Source organism: Nyctereutes procyonoides, unplaced genomic scaffold (assembly GCF_905146905.1).
Source record: "Nyctereutes procyonoides isolate TBG_1078 unplaced genomic scaffold, NYPRO_anot_genome, whole genome shotgun sequence".
NCBI classification, from domain to species: Eukaryota; Metazoa; Chordata; class Mammalia; order Carnivora; family Canidae; genus Nyctereutes; species Nyctereutes procyonoides.
The window spans coordinates 12,793,521-12,813,005 of record NW_026575134.1 but is presented as its reverse complement, the minus strand read 5'-3'; the positions used below and the strand labels follow the sequence as shown (position 1 = coordinate 12,813,005).

General features: G+C 35.9%; 1 protein-coding gene and 1 pseudogene across 1 annotated transcript in view; both read left to right on the top strand.

Annotated features, from left to right (window-relative positions):
* The window catches only part of LOC129494281 (B-cell receptor-associated protein 29), a 52,587-nt gene that overhangs the window by 11,104 nt on the left and 21,998 nt on the right, over positions 1-19,485 (top strand). The window contains exons 5-6 of the mRNA XM_055301119.1: positions 10-145; positions 5,009-5,117. Of these exons, the coding sequence (XP_055157094.1) occupies positions 10-145; positions 5,009-5,117 (245 nt within the window). The remainder of the gene's footprint in view (positions 1-9; positions 146-5,008; positions 5,118-19,485) is intronic.
* LOC129494446 (U4 spliceosomal RNA) lies at positions 12,369-12,450 on the top strand (annotated as a pseudogene).

Genomic DNA, 19,485 nt, shown 5'->3' with positions numbered 1-19,485 from the left:
GTTGTTTAGAGTGTTGAGACGTCTGGTTACCCTTATTACTCAATTGGCTAAAGAACTGTCAAACAAAGGAGTCCTCAAAACTCAAGCAGAAAATACTAATGAGGCTGCCAAAAAATTCATGGAAGAGAATGAAAGACTAAAACAGGTATTTAAATTTGTTTTTTAAAAGTGTGTGTAAATGTTGTCAGTTTTCCCAAGGTATATTATTTTTGAGTATCAAAAAACATTTTTTTCTGATATGTAAGCAAAAAATGACCATAAGTAACAGTACTGTTCTATGAAATGATTGTTTCAAAAGTGTCTTGTTCTCCTTTAGATTTGTTTGTTCTCATTTCCCTCCATAGTATATTAATGCCATCGAACCTATTTACTAAGATTAAGAGAAAAAAACAGTATTCTGGGAATATGGATTTTAATTCCTTCATTACCATTAATTTTGCTTTATAACCTAAAGCAAATCTTTAGAAGTTTCTATGTTTCCATTTTCTTTTCAATTAAATTATTTCTTATAATAATTTATTAAGCCTGGATTTTAAATTTTTTTTCTTTTAAATATTCATTCTGTAGGAAGCAGAGGAAAGTAGTTAATGCTAGATTGGTGACTACACAAAAAATTTTTAAGTCTTTAATTTCGCCATGCTGCTGATTCTCCTTTAAGAACCCTCTGCTATAATTCCCCTGCCATTCAGGCAAAGTGTATGTTAAGAACTGATATTTTCCCTATAAAATAAAAAGAACAGATGAGAAAATGATAGCTACAAAATGATTTGGGGTATTTTTTTTCTTCAGTGTAAAATTTAGGAATTAGATGTCAGAGCTTGGATGTTTGCAGTTCATATTAAGCCTCTTAAGTTTTGCTAATTCTCCCTCCTAGAAGAAAATGTCAATGGAACCATTCAGAAGTGAAACAAATTTTCTTAAAAGAGCATTCCTAAAATAATACAACAAAATGATTTCCCTATTATAAATTCCTGAAACACAAATAATCAATTGAGTATTATATCAAATTATATTTATGTAAAAAGTATCAGGTTTAACAGTAGAGATTAAAAAATTTATCCTAGACCTAGAGCCTAGCCTCTTATAGAACTGTAAGCACTACCTTATATCTGTTCTAAATGAATTAGCCAATACATAATAGAAGGCTTTCCAGAACCTTTCAAATAAGGCAAAACTCAACACATACAAAAAAATGTGTTCAGTGGTTTAGTATAATGGTCACCTATTCAGAACCTATGTTTTATTTCTAATGATGTCTGCCTTATTTTCCACTACAGCGAAAAGGTAAAGAAAGGACTTTTCTCCATATAAAAAAGCACTCAAACATTTCTTTGAAGGGATTGTAAACACCAACTTTTAAGGAAACTTTTAGAGAATCAGCACCACTTTGTTTTTTACTTTTTTTTTGTTCTATTTTGAAAAGGCACTGATCCATAGATGTCATGTAAATTTCCCTTTGTAGTAAATACAGGTCTGGAAAATCAAGCTCTTGATATTTCCATATTCAAAAATAGGCAATAAGTCATCTTTGCTTTTTTGGAATGTCTTAGTAATGAAATCAGCCTTATTTTGTACCTCAATATTACTTGCTTCATTTTCTATCCTTTAATCTTACATCAAAATGGTAAAAGTAAAAAAAACAAAACCCTCAAAGCTTTGATTAATATATAACGGCTGAACTCAAAAGCACAGAGCCTCATATTTGTAAACTTACTATGTACCTATCTTGATTTAAAATTATGCCCATCCATGATGAGATGAGCACTGAGATGGGCACCATACTATATGTTGGCAAATTGAATTTAAATGAATAAAAAATAAATAAATAAAAATAAATAAATAAAATTATGCCTATCATGTTAGAGTAATGCTTTTTTCTTCTTTATTTTTTAGTTGTTTTTCTTTTACTCATCAGCTTTAAGAAAATGGAAAGTGTTTTTATCAAATTTTGGTACTATTATTTTTTTCATATACACTATATTTAGCATACTTAAATTAGTCTTGTCCTTTAAAAAAAGCACCTTCCTCAAAATATTTTTAGAACTTTTCTTTTACAGTTGTTTCCACAAGTTACCATTGCAGGGAAATTTATTTCATGACCACTGATTCTTTGATTCCCCAGCAATTTCTCCCCTTTTTTTCATTTTTGTTTTTGTTTTCCTCCCCTTTGATTCCATCCTGTCCTCGTTCCCTCCTTCCTATCTGTGACCTCATTGGCCCCAGATCGTGAGAGACACGTAGATACACTGAGCTAAAACCAGTATGCTGTAAGGAGAAAGTTTGTGAGCTGCACACAAATACTGTCAGTGCCCAAAGTGGACCTCATTGACAAAAGCCAAAGGTCAGAATATCAAATATGACTTCTGTTTTAGACATTTCATGTAGATTTTGAAGTATTATCTAAGGAAAGATAAAATTGCTGAAACAACTCTTTATTCTGTACCAGAGATACCATATCTAAGCAGTTTTATCCTGAGATCCAAGAGACTTAGGTGCTAGTCCTAACTCTATCAGTAATTATCATTGTGACCTGGGGCAAGTCACCTCACATGTTCTCAACTGTTACAAGTAATAGCTAGCTAACACTATGCTAGGTACTGCTTCAGATCCGTCACAGTAAAGTATTAACTTTTAATTCTTGCGACAGCACGATGAGATTGGTACTGCTATTATCTTATTTTATATACGGGGGAATGGAAGCACAAAAGGTTAAGTGACTTGCACAGAACCATTCAATTAATGACAGAACTAAAATTTGAATCCCAGCAGCCTGGCTCTAGTATCCACACTCTTAACCACATTGTTTCATGCCCTGTGTATGCTGTCTTATAAGATGATGTATAGATGGTACCTGGTACCCCTTTCTGTTCTGATATTCAGGTGATAAAATAATTAGGAAAGACCAATTAACTTTTAATTTTACTGCTTTAAAATAACAACAGTGACAGAACTTTACTTCTTACTAGTTTTTTTTTTTCCAGCCAATTACCAGGGTGGTATAAGATGGGTGGGCTAGTAAACACATACATTATTGCAGCTAGTAGCTATTGAATTTCAGTTCCAGGGCTCTTGGTCTTTCCCCAGCATCAAGTCATACATAATAAATTTGGACAAGTTTGCAGGTGCGATAATGAAAGCTTATTTACAAGACCAACACAAATCCAACTTTTCCAACTCAATGGCATAATAATTCAAGCAGTCAGTATAAACATTCCTGCAACTCAGTGGTTCTCTTCCAATTTGGGTAATCACTGGAGACTGTGTGAACCGAATTCAGTGAAGTAACAGCTTGGATTATTTTGAACATAAAATAGGCAACAAATTTATATAGATTTGGAAAAAATTCTTATTTCTACTCTTTAGGATTTTTTCTTTTTTAATTTTAAAGATAGGAGGCTCCTTCAACTAAAGTATGTAGTTTGGTTTTTTGTCTCCTAAAAAAATTCTTTGCAGTCATATAATATATCATTAGAGCTTTAATTCCTCCTTCTGAGCTGTCTAATCTCTGTTCTAACATAATAGTACTGTATTTGATCTTAGGCTACAGTTTTTATGCTTTTGTCTCATCCTTTCCACTAGATTGAAGTCACATGAGAGCAGAGACCAAGTTTCTCTTGCATTTTTATCCCTTATTATCACCTAATTTAAAAAATTGTAATGTATTTGTATGTAGCCCATGCTTAGTAGAACTTTGTGAGTTTTGTTTGTTGGATGTACCAGCTTACATCAGAAAAAAAGAATTACACCTGGAACTAATAATACACTATATGTTAATTAATTGAATTTAAATAAAACAAATATTAAAAAAAAAAGAAAAGGAATTACCCTGCAGCAGAAATTCTTTTCCGTCACTTTGTTTAAAATTATCCTGAGCTGCTTTTTTTCACCTGTGGAAGTTGTCAATATCAAGTTGCTGCCACTTTATTTGCTCAAATAACCTGTGCCAGTGTCTACATGTTCTGTTTTTCAGACATTAATTTGTCTTTCTTGGTAACTTAAATATCTTAAAATTTCTCTAACATAAGTAAGCCTCTTAATTCTATTAACTATGATGGTTTCCTTCTAGACATACAGAGTATGAAATTTTTACCCCATAATATTTTAATTTCAGTCAAATATTTTATTATTGCGGTCAATTTTTCTTACCTAGAAAAGATGATCTATAAACATATAAAAAACATTACTGTAAAAGCCCACGTAAATTTCAGAATATAAAAAACATTGAAAAAGATTAACTGAATAAAAGTAATTTGGAAACTATTCAATGACTATTCAAAAATAGGTATAATTTTCCGAGCATAGAGATGGGCCTGTCATTTTACACTTGCCCATCTCCACCCTGACGTTATATATATAATATATATATATGTAAATAAATATATATATATATTACAGATTGGTCTGCATAAAAATAGTCTAAGTAGACAGCTCTGTAATTGGAACATACATAATGGCTTACCAATTAATATCATCCTCAGAACTGTTTTTTTCCTCAGATTTATATCACATACTTAATGGAGAAAAAGACATTCATATTGCTTACATAAATACTTTCTGAAAACACAATTTTTTAAAAAGATTTTATTTATTTGACATAGAACAAACACAAGCAGGAGGAGCGGGAAAGGGAGAAGCAGGCTCTCTGCTCATCAAGAGTCTAACTTAGGACTCAGTCCCAGACCCTGGGATCTTGACCTGAGCCAAAGGCAGAAGCTTAACCAGCTCAGCCACCTAGGTGCCCCTCAAAACATATTTTTAATTATAGCCCAACCAAGAACTCTTACTTTCATTTTAGAGATTTCAACCTTAGTGAGAAGAAATCTTTTTGTTTGCCAAATATTCACCTTTCTATCAGCAAAAGTATATTATAGAAAATTATAAAATGCTAAAAGGACAAAGATTCAAATAAAGACTAATAATTTTAAATATGTTATTCAGCCTGTTTCCTGAAATAATATGTGGTCATTTCAGCCTAAGCTTACTTCTTTCTGTAATTCTTTTCTGACAGCTCTTGAAAAGCTATGTCAAGGAAGAGGAACACATTTTGGAAACAGAAAATAAAAAACTAGTAGAAGACCAGGAAAAACTGAAAACTGAATTAAAGAAGACTTCAGAAGGTAATTTCATGTGCATGTGCGGAAGTAGAAAGAGTAGCATGATATTTTTTGCGGTTACACTTCATTGTTTTCCCTAAAACAAAACTAATGGCTCAGTGTTCTTCTGGCTAAAATACCAAGAGTGACCTATTTATAAATTCCTGCTCAAATATGAAGATAAAACATGGTTTTGGCCAAGAGAAACATGCTCTGTTATACAGAAAAACAAGTAGGTGTTTCAGATCTGTGTTGTAAATACAGATGTTCCTGCCTTAGCAAAAGAGCTATGTTCCTAAACAGTTGCTTGTAAACACATTTTTGGAAAATGAATCACATTTTTCCATCATAGTATATCGCTTTATTGAAAGAAGCAACCGCAGGGGGACAATTTTGGTTACAGGAAAATACATTGTTTATCTCAAGCTCTAATATTTCCTACCTGCCAGATATAAGGAAAGCATTCCCTGAAAAGAGGTGGATAGTTTAGAGTAAGCAACAATCTGGGATGCCAGCTGACAATTTGAATGGCTTATTCTAAAATACATTGCAGTCAGGACTTGGGAAGGCAGCTATTTCTTCTTCTTCTTTTTTTTTTTTTTTAAGAAATAATTCTGATAGTATATTCTTCGTCATCGAAGAAAAAATTCTTATTGCTTATAGCCACATAACACAGAAAAGTAGGTACCCCAAGTCCAGCGTCATCTCAGGAAACTAGGAGTAAAAATTTGGGCTTGACCTCTGGGCAATATCCCTGCATGTAACAGATATTCCTTGATGTTGTCCAGACAATGGGAGATCTCTCAGCCAGCCAGAGTTCAGATGGACCCAATTTCAAATTTCTTCCACTACTTTATGTTGGAGGTAAATTGGTGAATGTTCAGTGAATAAATCAAGGACCTACTTTAGACCATTTCTAAGTTTTTTTTTTTAAATAGATCTCAGCTTAATAAAAGTTTTATATAGTATAACTTGCTTTATTGATTATCTATTTACAATATTTGGATAGAGTTTACTTCATCAAGATGAATTTGAATTTGATATGGAAAGCCCAAAGATAAAAGATGATTCTGTAAAATCAAAACGAAAATCCGTAGGATATTTCATATGATATAAAATTCTTTAACTTCCTGCTTCTTAGAGTGAAGAAAAGATTAGTTTAGAGGCAGTAAGTTAAAAAATAAGTTACTCTTCTAGACAAGATAGTGTATTATGTGGTTGGTGTAGTATAGCCCCAAATTCATTGTTGGTACAGTTGCTTCTTTTACAAAAGATTTGGAACATGATCAAGAATTTTTAACATTTATATGAAAATAAATTTAGTAATCACCACCCTCTACATTGGACATTTAAGAAGAGAAGCAGTGTTCTTTTTTTACCCAGCATAAAGTATTGCTGCTAACTTTTTTGAAGAACGCAAGGGACTATTTCCAAAACGCCTTTAATTAGTGTAAAAAAATTTTTTTCAAAATCTTGCTTTTTTTCATGCCTGCCATGGCATGGATCCCTCTTTTAATGTGAGAAGAGTGGTACAAAAATAAAAAACAGACAATAGGTTTGTTTGCCACACTATACCTGTCTTAACTTTGAGCAGTTTAATTTCTTTTTCCTTTTGCCTTTCAAAAATCCAATGCTGAGATATTTTGAGCTTTGACTTTATAAGTCTGAAATATAACTCTAAACCTAATATTATTTTAGAGTAATATAAAGAAATTCAATATTTCTGTAACGGACAATTCAGATGTTTGCAGTAGATGAACTCTTTGATAATATAGACATTGTGTTTATAATCTGATAGCAAGAGATACCAGCTTCTGTGTTTAAAGTGTAGACTGCAAACCTACTTTCAGAGTGAATCAGTGTTGAGGTAAAAGCAGATTTTACCTGTTTGAGTATGTCCTGATAGGTTTCTGCAAGATGTGCAATATTTTATGAACACATTTTATGTACCCAAAATTATTATTTCACATAACAGTATTAACGACCTTGAAAAGATCAGAGTTCCATTTCTAAAGGAGGTATATCTTTGGCTATGTTCTCTTGATATATTCCAGTCAAGTTTATTAAGGCAAAAACTAAGAAATTACATAAATTAATAGTGCAAGATATTCAGATGAATTCAGTAGCACAATTCTTTGTGCCTATTACCATTCAAAAATAGTCATTGATTTCTCAACATTGAGGATATTAAGGCTGACAGTACTTTAAAAATGTTTCAGATATTTCTTATATATTTGAAAATTGAGTAGAAAAGCAGTATCATTTGTCTCTTAATGGAGGCAAATAGAGTATTTCATTATGAATTTTCTTATCCTTGGTGTTCGTTTAATCTAAGTGAAACATTTTCTCCAAAGTAAAATAGTGGAGATAAAGCATAAATACAAATGTTTATTTAAACTAGTTAGTCTCAAATTGGAAAAGCAGTGTTCTGAACACAGGTATTAAGAACACTCTATTAGTGTCAAACACCATCAGTTTTTAATCACCAGTTCAGATTTGGACCAGAGTTAGTAAATTGTCTGTGCTTCAGTGCAGTAATATGACCCTAGTGATCCAAAGAGAGCATGCGTGTCCCAAAGCACCTAATTTATACTCAGGGCTAACTTAGTCAGGTATAAGGACCTGGTCTGTCATCTTTAATGATCTGTTTAACAATAACTCTGATATCCCCATATGTGGAGTAATTGGGAAAGGGCACTGCCATGAAAAATAAGAGCATAAGCTTTGAAGAATTTACAAAGCTCTTATAATAATAAACTTAGAAGCTCTCATAATAAAAACAGATCTTGTATATGGTGGAAAACCTTATGATGTACAAGAAGATTGACTTCAGAGGAGGAGTCCCCCAAGATACCTACTGGTTTTTATTCTTACAAATAAATATCTTCTTGGCATCTCTGCTTATAAATAAATACCTTCTCAATATATATCAACTAGAGGAAACACATACCATTTAGTCATTGCCTGCATGCAGGCTATGGTAAAGTAGGTATGATTTTAAGAGTGGGGGCCAGCTTGGCACTGTTGGAAGAATATGTGACTCTTGATCTCAGGGTCATGAGCTCAAGCCTGATGTGGAGTATAGAGATTACTTAAATAAAATGAAACGAAACAAAAAATGTTAATAAAAAATTTTTTTAAAAAAAGTAATTGAGTTTCAGGGTACCTGCTGGCTCAGTCAGTAAGCATGCGATTCTTGATCTCAGGGTCATGAGTTCAGGCCCCACACTGGGCTCCATCCTGGGCATGGAGCCTACTTAAAAAAAAAAAAAGAAAAGTAAAGTAAATAAATAGAACTGAGGGCTTTCTAATTCCTTACCAATTAATTATTTGAACCATCTATTTATATAAAAATAAATTCTCAAAGTCTAACCTAAGCATGTTTTATAGTTCAAAGTTGTGGGCATGAACTAGCTTTAATTTGGAGCTATATCAAAGCCATAGCCTTATTTTAAAATTGTTAATACTTAAAAAAATGTATATTAGTTTTGGTCATATTTTTGCTTTATTGCCTTTTAATGAGCTTTTGTAATTTGAATAAGAAATTCAAATTGCTCCTCCTCTTTATAAATCTGGAAGTTTCTAGTTTTTTTTTTTTAAGATTTTATTTATTTATTCATGAGAGACACAGAGAGAGACAGAGACACAGGCAGAGGGAGAAGCAGGCTCCATGCAGGGACCCTGATGCAGGACTCGATCCTGGAACTCTGTCCCAGAACTCGATCCCGGGACTTGATCGCAGGACTCCAGGATCATGCCCCGGGTTGAAGGCAGGTGCTAAACCACTGAGCCACTCAGGGATCCCCCAGTTTCTAGGTTTTTGCCATCTCCTTCCCTTCTCTTAATAACTGAAGAAAAGTCTATATTAAAAAATAATAGTAGAGTTTGATGAATGTGACAATAAGCAATATATAATTTATAGTATATTAATCAAGCAAAAAAAATTGCACCAAACTCTTAATAGCAGTTTTTTTTCTGTAGTCGAAATTATTTTCTGTATTGAATTTCTTTTATGTGTACAGTGAAAAGGATCACACACACACACAAAAAAAAAGCTCTCTTCCAAAAATCAAGGTAATCTTATAGCATTCTTATTTTTTTTTTCTTGAATTACAAGGATTGACTCTATTCCCAACTTTACTTTGAGAGTAAATACTGAATATTAGTTGTTTGTCCTTTGCTAAGTGACATAGATCACCTTGCAAAATCTGAAGATAGACTGGGTCATTTTAGTCAAGTCACTAAACTTTTTTAGGCCACAGTTTTCTGTAAAATGAGGGAATAGATTAGTTAACCTTTAATGTCTGTGTATCTCCAAATAATATAATTAAGCAAAGTGATCATCATGGACTATTTTCACTGTGGCTTTTTGACCCTTAAAATTGTTTATTTTTCATGAGAGAAAATTTTTCACCGTAAGTTACCTTTCTTCCAAACTGAACTTCAGCAGGTGGTTAATGAAGCCATATTCCTCACAGGAGAGAAATGTATCATGTAGGCTTAGAATCATTAGGACAGGGCCTGGCATGTTTTATCCACCTATTAGCTCATAGCCTAAGTGTGTTATATGGAATGGGTCTACAAATCTTAACTCTCTTGGGTGAGACATAACCATTTCTCGCTAGGTTATAGTGTAGTTGTTTGCTTAGAATATCTGTTGGAATACTGATATGCAATAATAAAACTGTAGGAGAGAAGTAATAATTTAAGCAAAGAAGTCAGCATGTTCTTTTCATTATAAATATTGGGGAAATAAAAAGTAAGACGAGATCTTTAGAGCATTTCTCTCCAAGAATCTTTCCTTATGGAATTAGAACACAAAGTAGTCATTATCATGCTTAAACGGTACCTAATTTTTTTTTATTGTACCAGAGTTTTCATGTACATGAATACTAAAAGTCAAAAGTACTACAAGACTTACAGTGAAAAACCGCAGTTCCTTGAGACCCATCCCCAAAAACAGCTACTTGCAATTCATTTAGCTGTTTCTTCTGACGTTCATCTCCAGATTTCCAAGTGTAATGTTTGGGTAGCTGTTTTTTTGATCTTTCAGTATGTGGGATTTTATCTTTGACTTCCTTACATGGAAGAGAAGAACTTAGCTCTCTTGTCTTGCCAAGCCCCTCAGACACATTTCCCATCCTCCATCACTCCCAATATAAGCATATCCTATTTTTTCTTACCGCACATTATTATGACTATGTATCTGCTATTCATCATTACGCAAAACCCCTTGCCTCTTTCCTGTGCCGATACCTTCTTTCCTGAATTCCATGTTTTCCACTTTTTATTTACTCTCTCCATTTGGTGGAACATAAAATCTAATAGCTTCCTGAGGAGAAGAGTACATGAAAGGTAAGCACTCTGAAGCCGTGAATGTTTGGAAATCTATATTTTCTGAAAACAGCTATCATTATTTTAGCCTCACCCTTCATTGAAAAATGTTTAACCTCATAAATTTGAATGCAGTGCTCCATTATCTTCTTGCTTCTCTTGTGTATGTTAACATGGCCAGAGTCATTCCAGCCCCAGATTCTTTTTGTATATGTCTTGTTTTGTTTTGTTTTGCCTTCTGGAAACTGTGGAACCTTCTTTCTGTCCTCAGAGTCATAAAATTTTATCATGAGAGAGATTTTTAGGAGGCAGGCAGCCCCAACAAGATTGGGGAATGAGGGAAAGTAGAAATTTAAGGCGACTCCAGGGTTCTAATTTGATTGACTAGGTAGGTTGTGCTTTTAACCTAGATTAAGACCAAAGGAGATATGGGGTGTCTCCTTTTATTGGGAAAGGGAAAGCAAATAAAATAACTGTGGTTATAAATATGCTGAGTTTGAGGGGCCATCAGGATATCCTAGTGAAAATGCCCAAAGAACAGGTGGAAATACAAATTCAAAGTTTAGAAGAAAGGTCATCTCAAGCTTGGAGTCTAAGCCATCATACATATGGATAATTCTGGCAATTAAATCAAGGAGTTAATGGGAATGTCAAGGAAGACTTTTGAGAGAGGAGAGAGAGCTCTGAAGACAGAATGCTGGCACTTACCAACATTTGAGGTTTTGGCTGAGAAGAATCATCAGAGGTTCTTTCTACCTGATAACGATTCACCTCTGGCCTCTAATTCTCGGTCATTCAGCTAGTAGTAGAGATCCCCTGGATTCCAGGCAAACACCTCAGCTTTCCAATGTGTATTAATAATATGAAGCCTGCTGATGACCAAGAAGGTATTTATAATTCAAAATGCTAAGTGTAATTATAAATTTTCTTCTAGAATTTTAAAATATGTTTGAGGGGCACTTGGGTGGCTCAGTCAGTTGAACATCTGACTCTTGGTTTCAGCTTGGGTTATTATCTCTGGCTCGTGAGATCAAGCCCCGCATCAGGCTCCACACTCAGTGAGGAGTCTGCTTGAGGATTCTCTCTCCCCCTTTTCCTCTGCCCCTCCCTTTGTACACGCATGTACTGTGTGTGTGTCTTCTCTCTCTCTCTCTCAGATAAATAAATCTTTTTTTTTAAGATTTTATTTATTTATTCACCAGAGACACACACAGAGAGAGAAGCAGAGACACAGGCAGAGGGAGAAGCAGGCTCCATGCAGGGAGCCCGACGTGGGACTCGATCCTGGGTCTCTAGTATCACACCCTGGGCCAAAGGCAGGCACTAAACTGCTGAGCCACCCAGGGATCCCCTAAATAAATCTTTAAAAAAAAATCTTTGAAAGGCATTTTTCTTAAATTGCAAGAAGGAACAGAGTGAAAAGTGTGTGTCCAACATGAGTTGGAGGAAGTTAGGTATATGAGGAATCTGAACCTTGGGAAGCAAAGACGATTGCTCAGCCATGCTCCTTCCTCTCTCCCTGAACTACCTCACAGATTGCTGCAATTTGATCTTTTCTTCCAAGCTTGAAAACCAATAGTATTTTCCTTCACTTCTTTCTCCCCCATCTAATAATTTCATCTTCTTCTCAATTATTGGCAGGAGGTTTCTATTGAGGTCAATTTTTATTTACCCAACACTTCTGAAGGTTTGGATTTCATTTCAAGAAATCATCAGTGATTTTCTTGGAACTTGCTTTGTCCTCTATGTTAGATTAATAGCATGTTCTTCTGCTTTATAGAAGTCTCCACAACCTTCAAAAGCAAATAACCCCTCAACAGTTTCTATAGGCTCAGGTGCTGGGGTTTGGGATTCTGCAGATGGCCACATGTTCCTGCAGGGTTACATATTAAAGGGATTTTATCAGCATGGAGACCTTGCTGCCTTCCAATATGAACTTTTAGCTTTGCGCAGTAGCAGTATCAGAGCCAATGAGGTTTATCCAAGGCACAATTATTGCTAATTGAAAACTTTTCCCATTTAGGAACTTTTACATGTACCTGCCATATACAAAGTATCATGCTGTATGCTGGGAGAGGTACCAAGGTGAATACACTGTCATCCCAGTCTTCAAGAATCTCTAGTGAGAAAAATAGATTCACTAATAATAAGAATGTGAGGCACAAGGGATGATAACTGAACTTAAGGTAGAACACAAAGGACTGTGGTAGAACAGAGGAGAAAGTGATTGATTCTTACTGGAAGGGCTGAGGAACATTTCATGGGGGAGGTATCATTGGATCTTGGTCTCGAGGTTGAGAGAGATTTCAGAAGCAGAGATGGCCATATCTTCCCCTAGTCTCCAGAACGCACATGATCCAAGGAGAAAGGCCATTATGCCTAAGTGGATGGTTGATGACTGGGTTTATGGAGTGGGCATGAGGAGGTGAGCAGACAATCTGAGTCAAGATCTGGGGGCCATGAGTACCATGCTTACAAGTCCACTATTCTAAAGTAAGTCCAGAGGTAGCAGCAGGTTTTTAGCGAGAAAATAGCCAGAAACAGTCTTTTACCAAATAATTGTGGGCAGAGACTTAGAGAAGAAAGATAAATAACTCTCAAATGTGCAAGTGTCTTTATTTAAGAATTCTCTTTTACTGCTATTTGGAAATGCAGAGTTTAAAGTTACTCAGCCCATATTTGAGACCAGCTTTTGTGTAACAGCCTCTCTGTGACCTTGGGGGAAGGTACTTATTCTCAGCTGTAGTTCTTCATGGAGTCATTGCATATAAAGCACACAGCCCACTGCCTGGTCTGTGTTCAAATTTAATAAATCACTAGATTTTCCCATTATTGCTGTTATTATTATTTCTATCAGAAAGGTTTCCAAGTTAAGGAATGACTGAAGCTAAAAAGAAAAGTTTATACATCAATTTTCAACCTAAAAAAAAAAATTTGTCAAAACCAACTTAAAACATTTTCCTCAAGTTGAGGGATAATTTTTCTGACGGTATCTTACTTTCCAAATTCATGTACTATTGCCTTTTGTGTATATCATAATGAAAAGGCAGCCAAGTTTAAGGTAAAGTCTTTCATGGGCTTCTATGTTGAAAAAGAGAAGACTTTTCAGAGTCTCATCAGTCATACAACATGCAGTGTTAGATGTTTGAGTTGTTCATTTGCTAATTAAATCTGGGGTTGGTTTACAAAACCAAAGTAAAAGAATAGCTCTTTTCTTTCCTATGGGTGTCTTGGAAAGATATTAGTTGGGCCCAGTGTGTTTATATGCCCAGTGTTTCCGGGTGATGAACACCATGAGATGGATTTGGTTTTGCTTTCAAAGCTGGAGCTAGAGTTTTTGCTTTAGGGGTGCCTGGCTGACTCGGTAGAGCATGTGACTCTTGATCTCAGTGTTGTGAGTTCTAGCCCCACGTTAGGTATAGAGATTACTTAAACATAAAATCTTTAGCAAAAAGAGGAGTTTTTGCTTTAGAAGTTGCCCAGTGGGGGCATTTCCATGTGAAACTCCACCCAGAGCCTCAGATCAACCCATCCAAAAATAATTTTGTCATCCTCTCCAAAGTATTCCCTCTTTGGGTTCCTGGATTCAAAGCAAGTCAGCTACATCACTAGAAAATTAAAGGAGGAAAAAGCCTTTACTTTCTAAAATTAAATCTCATTGCCAACCCCGTCTGGATAGCCTTTGTTGTTTCTCTAAGGAAAACTGATAGACTCGGAATGGGAAATGTCTTAGGAGCGTTCTTAAAATGTTCAGTATGACTTGGACCCTACAGTTCTGAGTAGATTTATAATCTAAGAGAAACTGATAACACAAGTGTTGTTATAGGACAAGGGCCAGCAAAGGATGGGCCAATCCTGCCTGCTGCCTTGTTTCTATGGATTAGATTTACTAGAACAAAGCCTCACTTATTCGTTCACGTATTTCCTATGACTACAGAGTTGAGTAGACAATCTGCAGGGCACACAAGAAATATTTACCGTCTGGCCCTTTAGAAACCTTTTGGCAACCGTATTTAAAGTACTCAAATAATGAAGAACACCTTCCTGTGGTGCCCGGGTGACTCAGGTTTAACATCTGCCTTCAGCCTAGAGCGTGATCCTGGGGCCCTGGATCGAGTCCCACATCAGGCTCCCTGTGTGGAACCTGCTTCTCTCTCTGCCTGTGTCTCTGCCTCTCTGTGCGTCTCTCATGAATAAATAAATAAAATCTTTAAAAAACTAAAAGAAAATAAATAAAAGAAAAAATACCTTTTCAAAAAAAAAGAAAGAAAAAATACCTTTTCAGTATATATGAGGTGATGCTGAAAAAAATTGTTTCCGCCATCAGTATTGTTACAGAATTTGGCGTGCACCAATTGCTTGTTGAATATCGACCAAATAATTTAAGAAATTATATATACCATGTATATATATGGTATTCCTATACCATGTATAGGAAAGGTAGTTCTTTGTTTATAGTCCCTGCAGGTTAACTCCCAATCCTTATATATGATGGGCTGACAATTCTTCTAGATGTCCTGTATTGCTTCTGCTTACATATGAAGTACACTTTACATAAAAAGTGTACCCTTTTCAAAGCAGTTTGTATAATCTGTACTTACACCGTGCTTTGCCTAAAATGTACATCCTGATTTTTTTTTATTTATTTATGATAGAGAGAGAGAGAGAGAGGCAGAGACATAGGCAGAGGGAGAAGCAGGCTCCATGCACCGGGAGCCCAATGTGGGATTCGATCCCAGGTCTCCAGGATCGCGCCCTGGGCCAAAGGCAGGCGCCAAACCGCTGCGCCACCCAGGGATCCCTACATCCTGATTTTTAAGTGGAAAGCCAGTGTATTAATATAGTTTGTAGTTATTCTTTGCTAATAACAGATCCAAAAAAATTTTTTAACAGATCCAAAATTGTTTTCTTAAACATTGAAGCAACCTAACTAAGATTAATTGAGGAAGTCTTTATGCATTTGATATTCCTTTTGCCAACAGCACACGCGGTGGGGCTATTTTATTTATTAAATTAGAAAGCCTGTTTATCAAGTTCCCTGGCCCATAGAACCAGAAATCTCAATAAGTATCTATGTGCCTTAAGTCCGTGTCTTTTCTAAAACCCAAAACCAAAAATGCTTTACCCATCAACCTCCCTCATAGTCCCAGTAGCCCAGAATGTATGGGTAGACACTCATATATTCAAAGTAATCATTCATTTCCCCCTTTGTTCTTTGCTGGAGAAAAATAGATCTATATTTGGTTTTATTTATTAATATTTGCTCTGTGATATCATTAGTTGTGCAGCTTTGTTTCCATTCCAGAAATGTTTTAACCCTCCTCTTGCAGAGCATGCAGTCTTCTAAAGCATGTCCCCATTTAGTCATTCTGCTTTTAGTTTGGCTTCTTCATATTGCCACCGGAGGAGTTACTCAGCACCAAAGATCTGATTATGCCCCTGCACTATTTAAAACTCTTTCTTGGTTCCTGTCACATCTACAGCTCTCCAGGATAGCACACATAATCTTCTGTGATCTCCACCCACCATCATCTCCAGCTTTGTCCCCCAGCCTTGTCTAATCAAAATGTGAGACTCTGACTCCATTAAATAGCACAATTGGTAGTTCCCCTTAAGGTGGTGTTGCCCTGCTATGTCACCTGTGCCCAGGACTGCAGGTCTCCTTCCTTAATCCCTCATTCTTGTCGATGGCTTTTGCTCATCCTTCAGCTCCGACATTGCCATGTCCCAGAAGCCTCCCTGAAACTTGCTTCCAGCTAGACTGAGTGGCCCCATGCGGGCCTCCATATTGCTGCGTGCTTGCTTATTTGATCAGTGCACTCTACAGGAATTACCCTTTTATTCGTTCATCTTTCTTACTAGATTATAAGTGCTCTGAAGGCAAGGGCCATGTCTAGGTCAAACTCTGTGTCCCCAGCATGCTTCTAGGGTTCCAAAAACTGACTTCAGTGCCCTCTTTTCCCTCCTTACCCAGTTCTCATTTCACGGTTTATCCTTAATTATGTTTTTGCTAACTCCTAGTCTCCTTACCTCGTCACTTCTCCATCCCTCCTCCACTCCCTGGCTCACTCTAGGACCAAACTCTGGTAGTAGTCACAGCTTCACTGCTTGGCCCCTGCACCCAAACACGTCAGCATTGCTGAGGGGACCAACTTTTTGCTTTAAATAAATGGTCACTAAATTCTATGGGACCGCAACACTGCATGACAGTCCTATTGAAATTCTAGGTTCACCCTCTCTCCATGGACGCAAAGAATTAATTAGACAAAAACTTCATCTTCTCACCACCAAACTACTGTTATCCTGCAGCTGGACCCATGGGTTCCCATGGATGTAGTTTCCATCCCACATCTAGTGCTGTGGATCCCAGTCTCCAGGATTTGGTTTCTGCAGTTACTGCTGTACTTCCTGTCATCCTGCAAGCATCCTCTGGGATCTCCTCCCCAACAGAACAGAAACTTCATCTCATATTCCTCCAGTTACTGCTCTACTTCATAACTGAATTTCCTTTTTTCCTTTTAACCTTTTATTCAGGCATAACTTCACACTCACAGTAAAGATGCAAGAATAATATCAAGAAATTCCCCTGTACTCTTCACTCAGTTACCCAAAAATAACACTTGACATTTGCCTTTCATCTTTTTCTCTCACTCTCTTTGTATTATTCTCTCAGTTATTTGGATATTTTCCAAATGTTGATTTTCTAATTCCCTTATTCCTTGTGCATTTGTTAGATGCCATTCTGTTATATGGAGGAGTCTTCCTTTATCCCCTAGTTATTTATTTCTTTAATTCATTCAGTGAATTAGAATCCATTATGAGCATTATGCTTTTTGTTCAGATTATCTCAGAATTGGCAGTGGGAGTCTTTGCATGCTGGATCTCATATTATTTTGTCATTTCCCCATTCTGTAAGCACTTACTTTTCTGGTATAATGAGACCTTCCAAGCTCACCTTATACTTTTCCTCCTCCAGCCCTTGAATCAATCATTTCTCCAATGAGCCTTGGTTCTTTTAAGCAGAAAATGGTATTTAGAAGATAGGATCTGGATCCTGGATGTGCCCATTCCTACCGGATGTCATTATTTATAAACTCTCTCAGCAGACAAAACTGATGGTAGCTTAAATTCCACCTCTCTCAAGAAATTCTTCCTGACTGCCCCATCAGTGGTAGCCATACAGTCATTCACTCTGCAAGCATCTATCTTAACTTCTGCATGATACTTAGCACTTGGTTGGTCTCTGTATTGTGTGTCTTCCTCCCAGATTAAAATGGGTTTTATGAGAACAGAGACCCTAGCTGTCTTTTCACTTAGCACTCAGAAAAAATGCCTGATAACCTCTTAAGTTTCTTGAATGGATAGGTGAGTAGATAACTCCCTAGTCTTTGGACAGTTTCATCTATGTAACAACTTCATCTTTTATGTCAGCAGTTAGAGACAAGAAGAAAAATCTTCCTCATAGTCTTTTTTTTTTTAAGATTTTATTTATTTTGAGAGAGACTGCATGGGGAGGGGCAGAGGCAGAGGAAGAAAGAATCTCAGGCAGACTCCATACTGAGTGCAGAGCGTGACACGGGGCTCAATCTCATGACCCTGAGACCATGAACTAAGCTGAAATCAAGAGTTGATTTAATTGACTGAGCTTAATGACTGAGCCACCCAAGTACCCCTTACCTCATATTCTTGATGAAACAGGAAAAATTTGCCATTGCTGTTAAGGAGCTTATTTCTCACCATCCTTCTATAGTTATTGTACATATTGACCATAATACGTGATTACAGTTCTTATGAACTCTGATTTTAAATGTTTAACATATTAAGCTCATGCTTCTTTACTAGAATATATGCTTTTCCTTTATTCACCTTCTCACTGCTCACTCACTGACTTTTTAAAATATTACCACTTGGTCCTTGTTTGTTTTTTAATATATACTATAATATATAACTGAAAAACTAAGATTTTCTACACGAGAATATTTAAATTTTTCTTTACTTAGAACAAAGGAATTAGGCATATCCTATTTGATAGGTTCTTACTTGGATAATACTTATAAACTAATGAATGTTGTTATATCTTATCCTGTATGCAGTGTTTTGTTTTGTTATGTTCCTCTTGTAACTTTTTATTTTTTTATTGTTTTTATAATAAATTTATGTTTTATTGGTGTTCAATTTACCAACATACAGAGTAACACCCAGTGCTCATCCCATCACTTTTTAAATGAACTTTTTATATTAAAACAGCGTAGATTGGGCGCCTGGGTGGCCCAGCAGTTTAGCGCCGCCTTCAGGCCAGGGCATGATCCTGGAGACCCAGGATCAAGTCCCACATCGGGCTCCCTGCATGGAGCCTGCTTCTCCCTCTGCCTGTGTCTCTGCCTCTCTCTCTCCTCTCTGTGTATTCTCATGAATAAATAAATAAAATATTTAAAAAATCAATAAATTAAATAAATAAATCAAAATAAGATAAAATAAAAACAGTGTAGATTTACAGAAAAATTGGTTAGAGAGTACAGAGAATTTCCATGTACCCCACACTCCATTTCCCCTATTATTGATTTCTTGCATCAATGTGGTACATTTATGTAATTAAGGAGCCAGTATTGATATATTATTATTGACTAAATTCCTTATTTGCTTTAAATTTTCTTAGTTTTCCCCTAATGCTTTTTTTCTTTCCCAGGATCTCATTCAGGATACCACAGTACACTTGGTAGTCATGTCCCCTTAGGCTCCTCTTGGCTATAATGATTTCTCAGACTTGCCTTATTTTTGATGACCTTGACAGTTTGGGGAAGTAGTGGTCAGGTATTTTGTAGGATGTTTCTTTATTGGCATTTATCTGATGTTTTTCTCGTGGTTAGACTAGGGTTGTGGAATTTGAGAGGAAAGCCACAGAGATAAAGTGCCACTTTCGTCAGTCACATTACATCAAGATTACATTCCCAACATGATTTATCACTGTTGCTGTTGAACTTGATCACCTGTCTTTGGTAATGTTTGTCAGGATTCTCTTCTGTAAAGTTACCCTTTTTCTTCCCCCTTTCCATAGTGT